This window comes from Trachinotus anak, unplaced genomic scaffold (assembly GCF_046630095.1).
Source record: "Trachinotus anak isolate AG129_WGS33_773 ecotype Australia unplaced genomic scaffold, CSIRO_AGI_Tana_v1 ptg000012l, whole genome shotgun sequence".
Taxonomy (NCBI): Eukaryota; Metazoa; Chordata; class Actinopteri; order Carangiformes; family Carangidae; genus Trachinotus; species Trachinotus anak.
The window spans coordinates 4,909,891-4,927,799 of NW_027273863.1; the positions used below are offsets into that span (position 1 = coordinate 4,909,891).

Consider the following 17,909-nt stretch of genomic DNA (forward strand, 5'->3'; position numbering starts at 1 on the left):
TGTCAGTAAATTCACATTTACCCTGGATTCTGCATTGAAAAGGTGGGGAGATGACTATGTTATTACTTTAGGTTCCAAATGAACAATGAAGTCTAGCGCTTTCACATTTAAAAAAAACCCAAAAAAAACCCCTAACCCTTTGAACCAGTTCAAACTGAGATGTTCTAATTAATTCATTCTAATGGATATGAACACAACTGCTGTCTCTCAAATAGAATTAACACTCACTTATTTCACAGCCTCTGTAGCCTCACTGTGTGACAAGCTTACATTACTGTGAGCCAGATGCATTTTACAGAGTTATCCAACAGCCTCACCTTTATCCATGACTTCCATCAGAGGTGTCCAATCTAAAACGCTTCCACACACTAAACTTCTAAAGCGGTCTGGTGTCAAGTTTATCTGTTCAGCATGGGAAGCTAGCTTTCTCCATTTAGCAACAGCAAAGAGACCAAGAATAGCTTGGTTTAGTTGGTATTTCAGAGACGTCTTGCTCAATGGCCAAAAATCACTTACTGTACATTTTAATTAAGATTATTCAAGGTTCTATTATGTAAGAGGAGCCAGTTCATTACTGGCACATTTCACAGTTTTGATGCATTGTAGCTAATGCTCTTGGTCGTCCTAGTGGTGTTGGCTAGTTTAAGATAGAAAAGCATCATGGCTGAAAACTGCTAAACTTATTATTTTGTCTACAACAGAATTTTTTTTTAAGTAGATTTTCTGAATTGTCTTTTAACCCAAGATCACTCTCGATCACTCAGATTATATCATCATGTAGGCGAATAGGCAGTGGTGACAAGTTGCTTATTCCTGCTCTCTCCACTACAATCTGCTACATAATTTATATTTTTATTTTTGATATTTTAAATATATTTTGCTGTTGATGTACATAACATATGGAATGCAGGTCTAATAGTAAATAACTAATCCTCAGCTCAACCACTGTGCATATGGATAAGACTGCATTCTTTACTTACATTCAAATTTGAGAAATATTTTACAAAAAACATAAAGTGAATAAATTAATATCTGTTTTGAAAATATATTGATTTCATTTAACTGTAGCTGTGATAATGCTGCTGAGTGTTTAACTGCCTAAAGGGCGAATTTAGGCACCTATTCTTGGGATGAAGGAGCGTACACACACACACACACACACACACACACACACTTGCCTCGGCCCACTTTCGCAGCGGGCGCAGCTTTGTCAATGACCGTGTATCTTGTGAGAGGATTAATGGCTGCAGCCTAAAGGTGGAGCAAAAAATTGTGAAGGTTTGTGGCGGAGAGGAGAGTAATCCTCTGAGCTGAGACCGAGGGAGAGAAAGAGAGAGAGCGGGATGAGGGATGGAAATGTCGAACTCCCTGCTCTCGGATTTGGCGCTTTTTTGTGAGGAACTGATGGGCTGAACGAAACCTCTCCCCTCACAACTGACGGACGAGACGATTTGATGGAGACAGAGCTGCTCGTCCTCAGGAAGCAGACATGGTGCGCAAACTTCTGCTGCCCATCGGTAAGTTCCCAACTGTAGCCGCCTTTCACATCCTGCTGTCAGCCAGTCATGCCCTGAAGGAAGAGCTGCTATCAGCCAGGAGTTGATGTTTAGGATGTGCCTCTCTTTGCAGTCAATATTGTTGTCACATTTTTTGTTATGTAGTCAGATTTTCTCTCTTCTCTTCTCTTCTCTTCTCTTCTCTTCTCTTCTCTTCTCTTCTCTTCTCTTCTCTTCTCTTCTCTTCTCTTCTCTCAGCTTTAGCAGCAAGCCTCCTCTCACCTCAGCTGTCTGGTGCCACAACTACCAAAAAAAAAGCTCAAGGTATCATATCACTACATACACAAATGTAATATCTGACACATAGGTCCCTATATGAAGAGTGATGTTGCCATATATGTCACTTATATTATTATCACATACAGTATATACATCCTATGGATATATGAAGATATACGTTTATGACATATAATACCCATAGTAATATTTGTATATGTACACATATTAAATATATTTATTATGATTTTTTATGGCATATCTTTTTGTGTGCATACATATTAACAACATATATTTAAGTTATATATGTTAGTTTATTAAAACAAGATACATATAAAAATTCCACACTGATTATACTGTGTATGTCTTTCTTATAAATTTCTTAGCAATTTTAATGTCTAGCTTCCCATTCTGGTTAATTGGACTCAGACTTTTGGACAGTACTGTGTATAATAGCAATATATATTGACAGACTTTGGGATCGATATATATTTATATAATATACAATATAAGCATTCATACATTACCATACATACTGTATTTGTATGGGCCAGACATATATGTGAATATATATATATATGACTATATATGAATTGCTCCAAATTCTAATTGGTTTAATATAATTTTTGTGTTTGTGTATGTGTTTTCATTTTATATGTACAAAATATAGCCTATTTCATATATGGAAATTCAACATATGTTCATATATTACATTTGCACATGGGACATCTGGATTTACTGTTCATTCCTCATTTTGGTAATGGCTTTGGGTATTTTTTATATTACAGGCCTAATTAAGAAAATAATGATTAGTTGGAGCCCTAGTTCAGAATCATACCTCTAATTTGACAGTCTGAGTTAAGGCTGAACAATTAATCAAAATATTATTGACAACACAATATGGCCAAGTGCAATATCCAAAACTCAGGAGCTGCAACTTTTTTGATAAAGGTAAAATGTGCCATAAATGAACCATTGTGGTGCTACAGCCTACAAATTATATTCTCCATATGTTAGGGAACATGCTTGTTTGGTACAGACCCCAGTAAAACATCAGATAATCATAATTTTTTATATATTTTTTTCCAGTGAAAGTGAAATGTAAACATTCCCTTCCCACTATAGTCATGACTCTTATTGCAATATCTGTCAAAATAATTGCACTATGATTTTTTTTTCTTTGCATACCTTCAGCTCCAGTTAGAGTAGATAATGTCTAATCCAAAGTGCTTTTGTTCAGTGATGTATTAAATTGGATCAAATCCTCCTAACCTCATCCTCTAACTCTAGCCAAATGTCACATGTCCAGATAATGAGATTGGATGGACTGATAAATAAGTGTGTTGACAACCCTCTTATGACCACTAACTAGAGAATTACAGCTGATTCTCCCTCTTTAACGCTTTCATCTGCATGTCTGTCTGTCCGAACACTTTCCGCCTGTTTCCAGTGAAGAACAACTCAGGTGTGACCCCAGCTGGGAAGTGTGGGACCTGGGTGAAGGAGCCTGAAGGAGGGTATTTCACTTCGCCCAACTACCCTGAGAAATACCCGCCTGAGAGGGAATGTGTCTACATTATAGAAGGTCAGACTTCCATCTTTTTCTTTTTTAACCTCTTACTCACTCTGCTGTTTTTATCTCACCTGTTTCTAACCTCTCTTCCTCTTCCAGCCTCTCCTCGACAGTGCATCGACCTGTTCTTCGATGAGAAGTACTCCATCGAGCCGTCCTGGGAGTGTAAGTTTGACCACATCGAGGTCCGCGATGGGCCTTTTGGTTTTTCGCCCATCATCGGCCGCTACTGTGGGCAGGAAAGTCCTGCGTATGTCCGCTCCAGTGGGAGGTACCTGTACATCAAGTTTGTGGCTGATGGTGAACTGGAGGCCATTGGTTTCTCTGCCCGGTACAACTTCACACAGGGTGAGTGATGGAGGTTAAGACCAAACTATGTAGAGAGGACAGAACTTCAGAAATGCAGTGAAATCAGTTCTGTCTCAATGATAGATGTTCAGAGAAGGAAGGGGCTGCATTTTCTAACATGGCCTTAATGCTGCACTAATCTATTTTTTATGTTAAAATGAATCAGGTGACAATGTATATTGTCAGAGGAGTCGCTTGTCATGAAACAAATCCTATAGAAATCACCCAACTCTGCAGTTCTCCTCAGCCTTTCAGCAGTTTTCTGCTGATTGTTACAGTTTTGCGATCCAGAACGTCAGTCTCAACCTTGTTTGCAGCAGCAGCAGGGAGTGATAACACTGCGTCAAAATCCCAAGAATCTGGAGATATCCCTTTTAGATTCTTGCAGGAATCTGGAACATATATGGAGATTTTTGGATATGACATCTTACAATGCCGTGATCAGGGCGTGTCCAGTCCAGATTTCATTATTTATGGGTCATAGTTTGAAATATCTGGGCAACTACATCTCAGGATTCTGGGGTATTTTGATAAACCCACTGGACATAACTTCTCCAGCACCAAACTAGTTACTGAACACACCTCAGACTACTGGGCCTGTCAGCAGGGGCTGATTGCTTGACCTGTGTCAATCCAGCTTGCAACTTTCATCATCATCCAAACAACTTCACACACAACACTCCACTTCTTTGGGTCCTGAGAATACATCCTGCATTGTGTGTGGTCAGTTGGTCTCATTTGTTACTGCTGGAGTTGGTTGCCCTGCCCTGCTCTGCTAGTGTCCAGGTGATGGTGTAGAAAAAGCTTTTCTTAAACCCATTGCATTGCCTGGGGGGCTATGCTGCCATTGTAGCATAGTTCCGCCTTTTTCTTCACATCACATAACATGTTTTTAAAGTGATGCTTGAAGCTTTCCCAAAAACAGCTCATCCAAAATAATAAACTCCCTCCTGTCCTCAGCAATACTCCCTCCAAGTTTGAAGCCGACTGGATGAGTTGTTGTAGAGAAAATCGACAGGCAGGCAGACAGATGAATAATGTATTTCATCACCGATGCCTGCAGCCGTCTTCATCTTATTGTTTGTACTACTTCCTTCCTGCAGTGTTTAAAAGGGATCCACTGACCAAATACCAGAATATATTCATATTATCTTTTTTATCTAATGAAGCTCTGCTAACTCTGCTATAAACACATTTCAACTTCTTCACAATAAAAGCAATGTGAAGCAGCAACAACAGTAAAGGTTTGGTTTGTTACTGCTCCAATACGATAAACGGTAAATGGTGGTATGAGAAAGTATTAAGATGCACGTTGGGGAGAAACCCAACTCCAAACCACAGGCGCTCCGGTAGAAGCTACAAACCCACTGAGAGCTGAACACAGAGATGAACACAGCTTTCTCTCCAGCCTCTAGCACAGATTAGCCGTGAGGACACAGCTGGGGGGGCAGATGTCACAAAAAATCATGCTCGGCCCTGCGACCTAGTAGGACCACAGGAGCACACATAGCATGCCGATCCCTTCCTGTGACGCTGTAGTAGAAACAGCACGTGTCATCACAGCTTGGCTTGGCACAGCGCAGCTAAAGCGGTCCAACGCTGGCTAATGGAAAAGCCCTGATAGTTTAGAGAATAGAAACTGCATGCGCCACAGCTAACAATAATGATGAACTTTTTGCAGCTGACTTTATATTTGATTTAATGTCCTGTGATACTCAGTGCTGTTTCACTGTTTAATTTGTTGTGTTGTTGTTGTGTGTGCATCCCTGAGTATCTTGTAAAGCACTGTGCAAAATGTAAAAAAAAACTCAAAAACCTGAAATCAGTTCTACCTAGTCAGGTTCATGGTTTGTGCTTTAGTCTGCACAGCTATATTTGAGCTGTGTCTTGCAGTATACATATATGACATCTTGTGTTCACACTATATAATTGTAGTGTACCTGCACTTATTCAAGTGGATAAAATAAACACAATAAACAAAAAAAGTATTGCAATTGAAATTGTACCACTATAAAGCACCAGAAACTACAACCTCCAAAATTTGTCATGCAGTTGAATCAACACCTCTCTATAAAGCAGTTTCATCAAAAACATGATGAGCTTTTTAAAGGACTTAAACTGCATTAGGTTTAGTCAGCGTACCTCTTTAACTGACCAGTGAGTACATACTGTAGAAAGGACCTTGTAGGGAATAAGTAGTCATTGGGATTTTTTTCAGTTTAGCTTTCTGGGTAAATGAGGATGCTAAGGTTGAAGACACAGTTGTAAACAGTGGTCTCTCATGTTAAACTCACACAGACTTTTGTTGAGTTTTTTTTTGGGATTAAAAAAAACAAAAAAACAACTTATTTTGAATTTTGAATTCCAGCTATATATTGTTATTCTCACACCAGCTGCCGCTCTGTCTGGCAGGGTGGTGGTGGTGTGTGGAGTGGGGGTGTGTTTAGAGTATTACTATGACTCTAAGCCTTTGACTCCTTTTCTTGGCACTCTCTCCTAATCCATTGTTGGCTGCTACATGTCAAACGCAGCTCCATCTTTTACACAGTCTCTCCCTTCCTTTGGCTCATTTATCTCATTTATATACCATAATGTGTTGGGATCACACCAGCTGTGTTGACATGTTGACGTTCTGACCCACGAGACCACGCCCATCTTCAAACTTCATTTTGATCTCAACTACACACATGTAAAGTTTGCAATTGTATTGTATTTGTTTGTGATGCTAACGTGCTAACAACATCTGTTCACAGACAGACAGACATATATAGGCAAGACTACATTCTTCTATGAGGACACACACACACACACACACATACACACACACAGACTCAAAAGGTGAAACCAATACCAGCCATGTTGTTGCAGCTGGTAATTTTAAAACACACATGAACACACCTTTGCACCCACATTGGACACTTGTGTTTCCAGTGCCACAATGTAATATACACTTGACTAAGATCTGTACCACAGAAGAACCCTCTAATCCCTCATTTGCATTAAGGATGTGGGGTGGTCTACAATAAATGCTATATTTTAACTGTGCATGTGATGCCAAACAGTTGCATATTGCAACTTTAATAATGGTGCGGTTGCATGCTGCTGGGAATGTTCTCTCATTTCCATTTGTAGTGCAGGCACACCAGCTGCAGCTGACGAGGGAAGAGGAGGGGAGCATTTCGTCCAACACACACACACACACACACACACACACACACACACACGAGCACTTGTTTCCTCTCACACACAAGAGTTAATGAAAGCTTGTCTTCAGGGGAATTCAGCTTGTCAACGCTGAGCCGCAGTAGCAGCTTAAGGGAGTCCAAGGCAGAGGCTTTATTAACAGCAGATTTTATAGGCCACCTACACTGACGAGGGCCAAAGATTAATCTGCATCCCTCTGTCCATCCATCCACCATCCACCCTGCCATCTTTCTTTCTTTCTTTCTTTCTTTCTGTCTTTCATTCTTTCTTTCTTTCTTTCTTTCTTTCTTTCTTTCTTTCTTTCTTTCTTTCTCTCTTTCTTTCTTTCTTTCTTTCTGTTTTAACACGATTGAGCCTCTGTGTGTTATATTTTTATTCCTTAAGGGATTGTTCCAGTTTTAGACTAGATGGACTGTGATTCCATCCCACACACATTATTTTTTAAGTTGCTGGAGGGGCTGAACTTGTTTGCCTGTGAATGTCAGTTCAGTTTTTTTTTTATATTGGGGGGGGGGGGGGGGATTACCATACAGAAGTTTTGTATTATTTCATAAAATTTTACAGTGCCCTCAGCTCACCTTACAGTGTTAACAACTTCTTAAGCATATTTAAGCATTTATATTTCTCTCTGGTTATGCACTGTCGCAACACACACACACACTTACGCTCTCTCTCTCTCTCTCTCACACACACACACACACACACACACACACACACACACAGGATAGATGTGAATAATCTGGCAGAAACGGGTAAAGAACATGAGCCCTCTTGTTGATTTGAGCCTCAGTTCATCACCTGATCTTCTTACATCACACCTCTGACCAACAGACTGCATTATCAGCTATAAAAATATTAAAAGAGGTGAGAAATTATTGTTGTAAAAGAAACATTATTTTAAAAAAATCTTTGTGGTCCATTAAAAAAATTGGTTCATCTAAAAAAAAAAAAAATCCCCTCTCCTTGGTGTAGTGTTGTTTTTATGTTCTATATGACTGTATTTGGTTTTTCATTGATGTGTAGATAAAAAAATTAAAATATCAACCTTGGTGCTTCCAAGAGAATTTAGAAAACAAAAAAGATGTCACATTTCACCAGGTTGTCATTGCTGGTGGAGCCTAATCTGTCCTGAACTAAGCTGGTATATCGGGATTTATAATCCACCTAGCAAGTAGATTCATCAGCACAAAGGTTTAGAACACAATATCTCTTTCCTTTCTGTGGCCAAGTGTGTGTGTATGTTTGTGTGTGTGTGTGTGTGTGTGTGTGTGTGTGTGTGTGTGTGTGTGTGTGTGTGTGTGTGTGTGTGTGTGTGTGTGTGTGTGTGTGTGTGTGTGTGTTTTCTTTTTTGATCAAGGGCATCAGGGTTTCAGGAGAGTTTGAATGAGGGCAGAGGGAATCTGCTGGTACATAGATTATATAAGGCTTGGCCAGCTGCTTTGATTTGGTTTTGCAATATGTCTTTAAATATTGTTATTTTTATTGTATGGTACTTTTTTTTCTTGTACTTAACCCAGAAACCTAAGGTCAGATATTTTGTCTTTATCTCTATCCCTTTCCTCAACGAAATTTATTGTAGTGAAAATCACATCAATCTTTGTAAATCTGGCTGAAACGATATTTACATGTATAACATATACATATATATACTGCATATTCTGGACACATTGTTCTATACTTTCTATACTAATGTAGTTCAATATGTTTTTGAAAATAGACGATATAATGTTGGCATGTAAGTAAGATTACATTAACTGATCATAGCACATGAATGTACATCCATTTACTGTGCGACCAGACACAGATAACCCACAGAAAATTGACAGATGGATAACATCATCTACATGTATCTGTGCAAATTCATTTTTCCACCGTTGTTTTTACACATTTTAAGAATGTTTTTTTAACAGTTTTTTCACCATACAGTATACACTATGTAGAAAATAAATTTGAAATTGTTTATTGTGGGGCCTTTAGCCTGTTTTAAATTATGGCCCTTAACTGCGGAAAGACTTAAGACAAATGTTATTTAGATTAATTTGTCTCTAATGATATTTTGTTCGGCTTTTAGATCCTGAGTTCAAAGAGCTTGGGACACTTCCATCTCTGCCATGTGAGTATTCAACTTATTGTTATTATTCCACAACATTATATTATACTATTGAGAGTATAGGGCAGAAAGCAATCTCAATGACAATGAAAGGAGTTTTTAAACTTTTACAATGTTTTTATAGATCATTGTGTTTTAAAACATTTAATTATTATTCGTATATTTATGTATATATTTTTTATAATTACTAAAATTGCACTGTTTTGCAAATGATTTGTTGGCCCACTTGCATTATCTTGGGAACCACTGTCCTAAATGGTCTTCCTGATTGCCTGAATTTATTTTAAATGTTTGAGTCCTCATTTTTTCTGAACGTTATTGAAATTTTACATTCTCAAAACTAGTATAACTTTAACATAAAGATGTTGCCCACAGTTTGTGAGTTTGAGCTGAGCGGTCCGGAGGGCTTCGTAGAATCAGCACAGATAAGCAGGGAGGGCCAGGTGCAGCAGACTGAAGCTGTGGACTGCAGATGGTACATCAGGGCTCCTCCAAGAGCTAAGGTCTGGATATATATAGTATAGTATATAAGTATATAAATCCTCTAGATGTTGTCATAAATATGTGGTACATTCCAAAACATCAAAACCTGCCTCATTCACTGCAGCTTAACTTTCAACATTCAACCCCCCCACCCCCCCGCCCCCACAGATCTACATGCGTTTTCTGGAGTACGAGATGCACAACTCCAATGAGTGCAAGCGTAACTTTGTTGCAATCTATGACGGCAGCAGTTCAGTTGAGCACCTGAAGAATAAGTTCTGCTCCACGGTCGCCAACGATGTCATGCTGGTGTCCTCAGTGGGCGTGGTGAGGCTGTGGGCAGACGAGGGCAGCAGGAAGAGCAAATTCCGGATCCTCTTTACAACCTTTCATGAACGTGAGTGAATCCCTTCCTATTGCATTTATCTGAATGTGCCTCATCTATTGCCTTCACAGACAAGTCATACATGACATATACATGTAACTACATCAAGAGTGATGTTGAAATATGTGTCACCTTATGAGATGAGACCATATATGTTAATGATATATATTTAATGGTTTATTAAAACAACATACACATAAAAATGATATCTGTTTATATAAGTTCTTTATCAATTTTAAACATGTCTTTCTTCCCATTCTGGGAAATTGCCTCAGACTTTTGGACCCTAAAGCCTATAATTTAAAAATACTGTATATTGACAGGCTTTGTTAAATTATTCCAGTTTCAAGGTTTCATGTATGATTTTTACATGTGTGCTTTTATTTTATATGTACATATATGTCATAGCAATTAAATATATGTACATTTATTACATTTGCGTTTGGGAGGTGGCATGTTGAAGTCACAAAAACATGATAAAGCCTCCACATGGAATAAGACATTTTGTTTAGTTTTCTCTTCTTACTTACCGCTACCATACGGGCATAAAAATGTTACCATCTTGAATAATAATAATAATGTGTTAATTCAAATCAAGATATGGCTTCTGATACATTCACCAGTGTTCAAACTTAAAAGATAAACTTGAACCAAAGCAAGCGATGAATGATTGGTGGTCAACAGTGCTGTGTTCAAACATAAAGATGTTTATTAGATCAAGCCTGCGTCATATTACTAAACATCAAAAGACCTTGGAATCAAAGCTTAAAGCATTAGAGTCATAATTTGAGACCAACCATATCAATTAAATTATTTTTTAAAGCTGTTCTAATGAGTCAAATTACTATAATGTCAAAGGGATTGCCCAGAGTGATGAATCTACTGACAATTAACCCCATACTCTGCAGTTCTACTCAGCCCTGGTGACTGTTTTATCGCCTTTAGGTAATTGTTTTGGTTTTCCGGCCCACAGTTCCACTGCCATCAGACTTGTTTCCTGATGCAACAGCAGCTCCTTTCAGCAAAAAGTTCTAATAAACCCACTAAATGCTACCTGCCCAGTACCAAATGACAGACAACAACAAGTTAGGAACTAGCTAGATATGAAACTAAAAAGCCATATTTACCTCAGGAGCTGACGAAAAATAAAGTGAAGATTGGAGTTTTGGAGTTGCATTTGTCAGCTCCAGAAACATGACTTCAAATTAAGAATGTACAACAATCACCGAACAAGGATAAACTATTACAAGAAGATTTATTTTCAGTATATTCATACAACAACCAAATGACTTTTGCCATTGTTTTACAGCTCCATGTGAAGACGACACTTTCTTTTGCCACAGCAATATGTGCATCAACCACACACTGGTCTGCAACGGCATCCAGAACTGTGTTTACCCCTGGGATGAAAATCACTGCAAAGGTACCCTGACACATGGGCTGAGAAACTCACCTCCAGCTACATAATGTCTTTGTAGCACATAGCTGTGTCTGAACCTTGGGTCATTTTTTCCTATGCATCTCCCTAACTAGAGAAGAGAAAAGCCAGTATCCTGGACACCCTGGACAACACTAACCTCACCATCATTGGAGTCACCTGTGGCCTGGTCGTCATCTTGCTCGTCATCTCAGTCATCATCCAGATCAAACAGCCTCGCAAGAAATACATCATCCGGAGGTGAGAGATTTAACATTCACATGAAATTTGATTCTCACAGTATTTCTTATAAAAACAGTGGTTTTCAACCTGTGGGGTCAGGGTCGCCAGATTATTTTTGAGGGTCGTGGTTTCCAAAATAAATAAATGATAAAGAAATTCATAAATATTTTTGGTAATGAGCTTTTCATTAACTCTCCCATGTTATAATAGTCGTGATTATAAAACAGATTTAAGCAAGTGAGTGAAATTAGTGTGTCATGTGAACCTGGGAAGGAGAAAAGGAGAAGTTGTCTCCTCCAGCTGGGGTTGCAGACTGACCAACTACTGCAAAGTGGCCGAATATGGAGCTTCTCAGAAATAAAAGTCAAAAAAGCAAGCTCAAAATGTCAGTTGACCAAGAAGAGATATGTGAAGGTGAGCCAACTGAAAGTAACGTTACACAATCAAGGTCAACTGAGAAATGTAAGGAGCCGTCAGCTCCGACAGGTTTGGCCTCCAACAAGCATCATAAAGTAAGGTTTGAGTACGTCTGGTAGCTGCCGCGTGTGATAGTAACTCCTGGGATAAACAGAGCAGAGAAGAGTGTGTTTGCTCAAATATGTGTGTGTAAATACGCGCCAAGCACGATGTGTTTGTGTGACTGTGTGAACAGCAGTGCCAACTAGGAAAGGCATCGAAAGCCAAGCAGTTCGCTGCAGTGTTTCAAGGTTGAGTCGAGAGGGAGGGGGGTCAGTTGTGGCTCAGAAAGGTTGAGACCCACTGAATGTCCAAATACCCAAAGAGGTTACAGTACCTAACATGTCAACCACCTGCGGGTAAACACTTTGATGACATTTCTTATTCATAGAGTCCAGACATATAGGAAAGAATGCACAACAGTAAGGTGGCATGTGTAGGGAAAAAACCTTAACTTTATGGGGCTGGGCTTTGATCAGTTCCAAGTTTGGAAAATTGTCTTCAAAGGGTCACTATAATAATGCAAAGTTCAGTATTTGCTGTGAAGATGGGAATTACAAACATTGTCCCTTGCTTAAAGCTGCACTAAGCAATATTTCTATTGAAACAACAGATCAAATGAATCATTCTGAAAGTTGTCGTTAGTAGTGATGAACCCACGGAGAATTATAACCAACTCTGTAGCTTTTAGTCTCTTTCAGCTCATTGTTTTGGTTTTTCCACCTGCAAACTTACGTTCTCTTCAACCTTGTTTCCAGCAGCATTGGACAGCAGTTTTCAGCCAAAAAGCCCAGCAGACACATTTAGCGACTAGCTGGTGAACATTCAGCAGTGAAAGAGTCAGTTTTTTCCCTTAGGAGTTGGTGGAGAGCCACACAGAGCTAGAGGGAGAGTTAATATTGACCTTACATTCGTCAAGGAGCCTGACACGCACCTCCAAGTAAATGCTAATGTTGCTTCATGTCTGCTGGATGTATGGATTTGTACATATGAAACTAACAAGTTCAGTATAAAAACATTATGAGCTGATAATGTCAGTGTTGTGTTTTTAACTTGTTCTACTGCCCCCAAGTGGCAGAAAACCATTAAAACAGCTGCAGACATTTACTGTGCTAAAATCTTATTTGACATGGGCTTGACCTCAGCTTTTTGGTTACAGTGTAACTAATTTATCTTTAAATGTTAAATGCAACCTGAATAAAGTGCCAGTTCATCTAGTTTATAATGGCTAAATGATATAATAGAATTAATATAATAAAAGATCTTTTTCCCTCACAGAAAGAGGGTAAATGAGTCAGTGTCAATGAATGTCACAGAGGAGTTACGAAATGATTTTTTAAGGGATTAGGAAGGATTCTGATTGGATGAGCAGATTATTTGCTGGATTCATTAAAATCCTCTTGAACTCTAACCCTAATCATGATACCCATAAGTAAATGTCAGTTTATCAGATTAGAAACTTGGAACATTTTGAGTGCACTGAGGAAAGCACAATTTGTTTGTGTATAAGTGCACAAAACACTCAAACTGATAAACAAGGCACGAGAAATAGTTAGTGGGAACATGTTTGTTGTTGTCGTTGTAACTTGCAGTCGTACTGTTTATTCCACATACATGAGGATATGTTCTGTACATATGTGCTTATTTACATACATTCAAAATTCACTGGATTTTCAAAAGTGGTTGGAGAAACACTGTTGGCTTCTCGTTGTGCTTTCCAGAACACTTACTTGTATGTTTGACACATTTGTGTGTTCTCCGCTTTCCTCTACTTCTCCTCAGGGATGACTTTGACCCTGCACTCCTCCACCCTGGTTTTGAGCCTCCTCACTACGAACTCTGTACTCTGCGTCGCACCCCGTCCGGTGACCTGACTGATGCCGCCATGGCCGAAGACTTTGAGAAGTTCCACAAGCTCCGCCGCTCCTCAAGCAAATGTATTCGTGACCACCATTGTGGCTCTCAGCAGGGGAGCATGCACGGCAGTGTCCACGGCAGCCGCAGCAACCTAAGCATGAGGGAAGCCACCGCAGTTGGAGACGGGGGGGCTCTCGTGCCTCCATTGCCACCGGTGATGGTGAGCCAGCAGTCGCCGCGCCTCTCCCACCACACCACGCCAACGGGTCGACGCAGCATCCTGGTGATGAAGCATAGCTACTCTCAGGACGGAGCAGAGAGGTACAGGGCAGAGGAGGAGGATGATTTGATGATGGATGATGGTCCCACCACCAGCCAGCAGCACCACATGCACCACCATCAGATCCACCATGGCATGTCAGGGCTGGATCACACTGTCCACCGTACACTGTCTAATGACTTCTAATGTTAGGCAACATGGAAATGAAGAAAATGGTAAAATAATCAAGAACTGCACTGAGATTGATGAAGGGGATAAATAGGAGGGATACTGGTGAACTGATGAGAGAGATAATCACCTTAATTTTGTATGTGTATAGGTTAAAAACCCTGCCCTTTAAATGCCTTTTTAAAATTAGATTTCAGATTAATTTGTTAAACTGTATGTTGATCTTTACAGCTTTTGTTCGTGTTTCTTTGTCTCATATGTTTCAGATTAAATGAAATTATTACATTGTACCAGGAATAGAATGGGCTGGAGCTTGTGAAACACTCTCGTAATTATAATAGAAATACCCCTCAGCCAAAGATTTAGGAGCACTGCTATGGTAATGTGAGTCTGGCACTGAGGTAAAGTCTCATATTTGACAGGGATGGATCAATGAGGGATTTATATGCACACACAGTGAGATATTTCCCACCCTTTCTAATACATCACAGTTTTTTTTCTCCTTTTCTGTTTCTTATTTAACTTCAACTTTAAACTCTGGGTTAGAATATTTATATGACTGCACCATATTTACAATTATTTTGTGAATAAATGATGTGTTGCAGTGTTTCCTATATGTTTGAATGTTATTTCACTGATGTTCTACTTTTTATATGTTGAAGTCACCACAATACAGATTTAGATTGTGATGAGCACTGGTCCAGAATCAAATACGAAAACAATGAACCAGATTAAAAGAGACATATAACAAAGTATTAATCACAAAGAAAATGTTTCATGAAAAACACTGTTCACACATTGGTCTTGAAAGAATCTTACAGGGAACATTGAAACTTATATTTTCTGTTGCTATGTAAATTGTTGCATTATTTAATTATTTGTTTTTGCTTGTGTAGGAGTATTTACTGGTGTTTATTTATGTGTTTATCAGTTTTTCAACGCTTTTGTCTGGCTGATTTCTTTCTGCTGACTATATGGCTGTGTCTATTTATTTATTTCATTAAATATTTTCCTTTTTCCATTAACCTGCATGCTATTTAATGCTTGCTTGTGTGCATTTATTTTTCGCTTAACATAATTTCATTTACATGGTCCACCAGCTACCGACGAGGGAAAGAAGGGAGAGCGGAACCTACGTTAGCTAATCTCTGTCATCGAGTCGGCCTTATAACGGCGTTGCACAGGTCATCTGTCAGAATCATGGATGTATTAAGGCAACGGTGCAGTATGTGTTTGGTTTGTTATAATTAGTTTATCGCTTCGCAACGAGCAGGTGCGGTGGATTTGAATAGTGTGAATAATGAAAACCAGCGTCGTGTCACAACAAGAGCTCTTCCTGGACGCGGCACCGAGCGAGGCCAAGGAGAGCAGGGGCAGAAGCCGACTCGGTCTCATCGTTACAGGGCTGCTGGGAGGGTCGCTAGTCGCCCTGTACGCAGTGGCCGCCCCGTTTGTTGCCCCTGCCCTGAGAAAAATCTGCCTCCCGTTTGTCCCAGCGACCACCGCTCAAGTGGAGAATGTCCTCACCGTGCTGCGGGCCAGGTCAGGGACACTGGCGGACATTGGGAGTGGAGATGGCAGGATAGTAAGTGTGTCTTACCCTGTGGGTATAGAGGCATAAAAAATAACTCTGCCCTAAGACCGAGATAAGCAGGAGCACTGTTTAAGAAGTGGTGTCATGGTAGTGACATATTTGTTTTACTGCTCATTTGTGGTGTGTCACAGATCCTCTCTGACTGGTTGGGTGAGTTGTCAGAGGACTTCAGCAGAGGGTCCTGCTGTGTCCTTCAGCAAAGGACTCAATCCCTTTCAGCACCAGCGTTGCTGTTAAGGAACAATAAAATTATACTGTTTTCACTGTTACTGATCCGCTTATGAAAAGTCAGCCTCTCTCTGCTGTGCCAGAGTTAATGATATTGCAGAAGCATTACAATATACACATACAAATTAACTTGTTTTTGAGATTTCTGTACAGTTTATTTGTCCCACCTCTGGTTGAAAATGCATTTTCTTGTTTGTGTTTGTTGTTTTCACATAACAAACCACACCATCTTTATGTCTCCATAAAAAAACCCACTAATTCAAACTTAAGTAACAGAGAACCTAAGTCCAGAAAAAACATTTCAGTGCTGACCACCCTGACAATCTGTGTGATGCGCTGCAGAAACAAAACAGAAAATAAACACTCTGAAGTGTTACCTAACTTACTTGACTAACCTGCTCATATATTTTGTATTTCCCTTTGTCCTCCTTCCTGTTGCAGGTGATAGCAGCAGCCAAGCATGGGTTTCAGGCATCAGGCTTTGAGCTGAACCCCTGGCTGGTGTGGTATTCTCGCTACAAGGCCTGGAGAGAGGGAGTCCGCTGCTCCACCGCCTTCCACATCTCTGACTTGTGGAAGGTCAGTGATACTTGATAAGCATAATGAATAAAGTAGTACTCTAGAAATCACCTGATGTAATTTTTGGGAACTTTTTACTGTAGGAATCAGTTTCTTCTTCTTGTCACAGAAATTGGGTATTAGTGTAAGAACATGTCTGTCTTTTCACTATGTCCTTCCCATTATTTCTCATTATTTTGCTAGGTCAGTTTCGCTCAGTACTCCAATGTTGTCATTTTTGGAGTCCCTCAGATGGTGAGTTCTTCTGTTTGTGCTGCAGGAATTGAATTTTAATTATTGTATTAGAATATAATTTATGTCATGTTTGCCAGTTTAAGTCACTAAAAAAGTAAAGTAATATTACTCATAGTTCCTTTAACCTTGGTTCAGTGAATAAATGATCCATTCTTGGTGAGAAATTCCAAAATATTATTAATATGATATCCTAATTGTTTCTGTCTGTATCTACAGATGGACCAGCTGGAGCTGAAGCTGGCAAAAGAGTTGCCAAGAACAGCCAAGGTGGTGGCCTGCCGCTTCCCCTTCCCTACCTGGGTCCCTGAACATACTGCTGGGGAGGGCATAGACACTGTATGGGTGTATGATGCCAAGACATTTAAATCACAGCTGCAACAAGGAATGACAAGAAAGACAATGCAAGAACAAGAGGACACATCAGATATACACACATGAATTCAAAAACTCAGATTTTATTGTAAAGTTGTCATCAGGCTTTGTAATCCTTTGATGATGTTTTTCAAATCCATGCAATTTCTACTGTGGGATGGACCTGAAAATGCCTGATAAAAGACTGAAACTAGTCTTCAGACTCCACCTTTCATCATTGTCTTAAGTCAGACAAGATTTAGCAGTAAAAAAGTCAAAGCTGAATAATCGAACAAACATTTCATACTGTATTTGACACATGTGGTGGTAGACCAGGGGTCAGAGAGAACACAAATGGGGATGACCTGAAAAAGTTCATAACTGGAAAAAATGGTACTGGTCATAAATGATTGCATTGCATAACTTGATTGTGTCAAGGAAGTTGCAGTGCAAGTTGCTGTTTATACTATGTATGAAATCACTTTATCCTTTCCAGACAAAATGCCGCCAAGAAGCTGGTGAAGTAACAAGGTTGTTCACCTCATTATTTTGATCAGAAAACTCCTGCTCTGTATCCTGTTTTTAGACTTATGTATTAATAAAAGCAACATGAAATCGCTTTGGTGC

The 17,909-nt window shown here is 39.5% G+C and overlaps 2 protein-coding genes across 2 annotated transcripts; both read left to right on the forward strand.

Moving 5' to 3' along the window:
* Nucleotides 1–1,180: 1,180 nt before the first annotated feature.
* LOC139629190 (neuropilin and tolloid-like protein 1) lies at nucleotides 1,181–15,321 on the forward strand. The gene is made up of 10 exons (XM_071491660.1): nucleotides 1,181–1,517; nucleotides 1,755–1,820; nucleotides 3,223–3,357; nucleotides 3,445–3,693; nucleotides 8,969–9,010; nucleotides 9,383–9,510; nucleotides 9,659–9,887; nucleotides 11,185–11,298; nucleotides 11,409–11,553; nucleotides 13,774–15,321. Exons 1-10 carry the CDS (start codon nucleotides 1,490–1,492, stop codon nucleotides 14,312–14,314), a joined length of 1,677 nt encoding a protein of 558 aa, XP_071347761.1. The 5' UTR covers nucleotides 1,181–1,489; the 3' UTR covers nucleotides 14,315–15,321.
* A 134-nt stretch (nucleotides 15,322–15,455) lies between these two features.
* atpsckmt (fATP synthase c subunit lysine N-methyltransferase) lies at nucleotides 15,456–17,901 on the forward strand. Its single transcript, XM_071491662.1, has 4 exons — nucleotides 15,456–15,881; nucleotides 16,560–16,697; nucleotides 16,881–16,931; nucleotides 17,148–17,901. Exons 1-4 carry the CDS (start codon nucleotides 15,597–15,599, stop codon nucleotides 17,367–17,369), a joined length of 696 nt encoding a protein of 231 aa, XP_071347763.1. The 5' UTR covers nucleotides 15,456–15,596; the 3' UTR covers nucleotides 17,370–17,901.
* The last annotated feature ends 8 nt before the right edge of the window (nucleotides 17,902–17,909 follow it).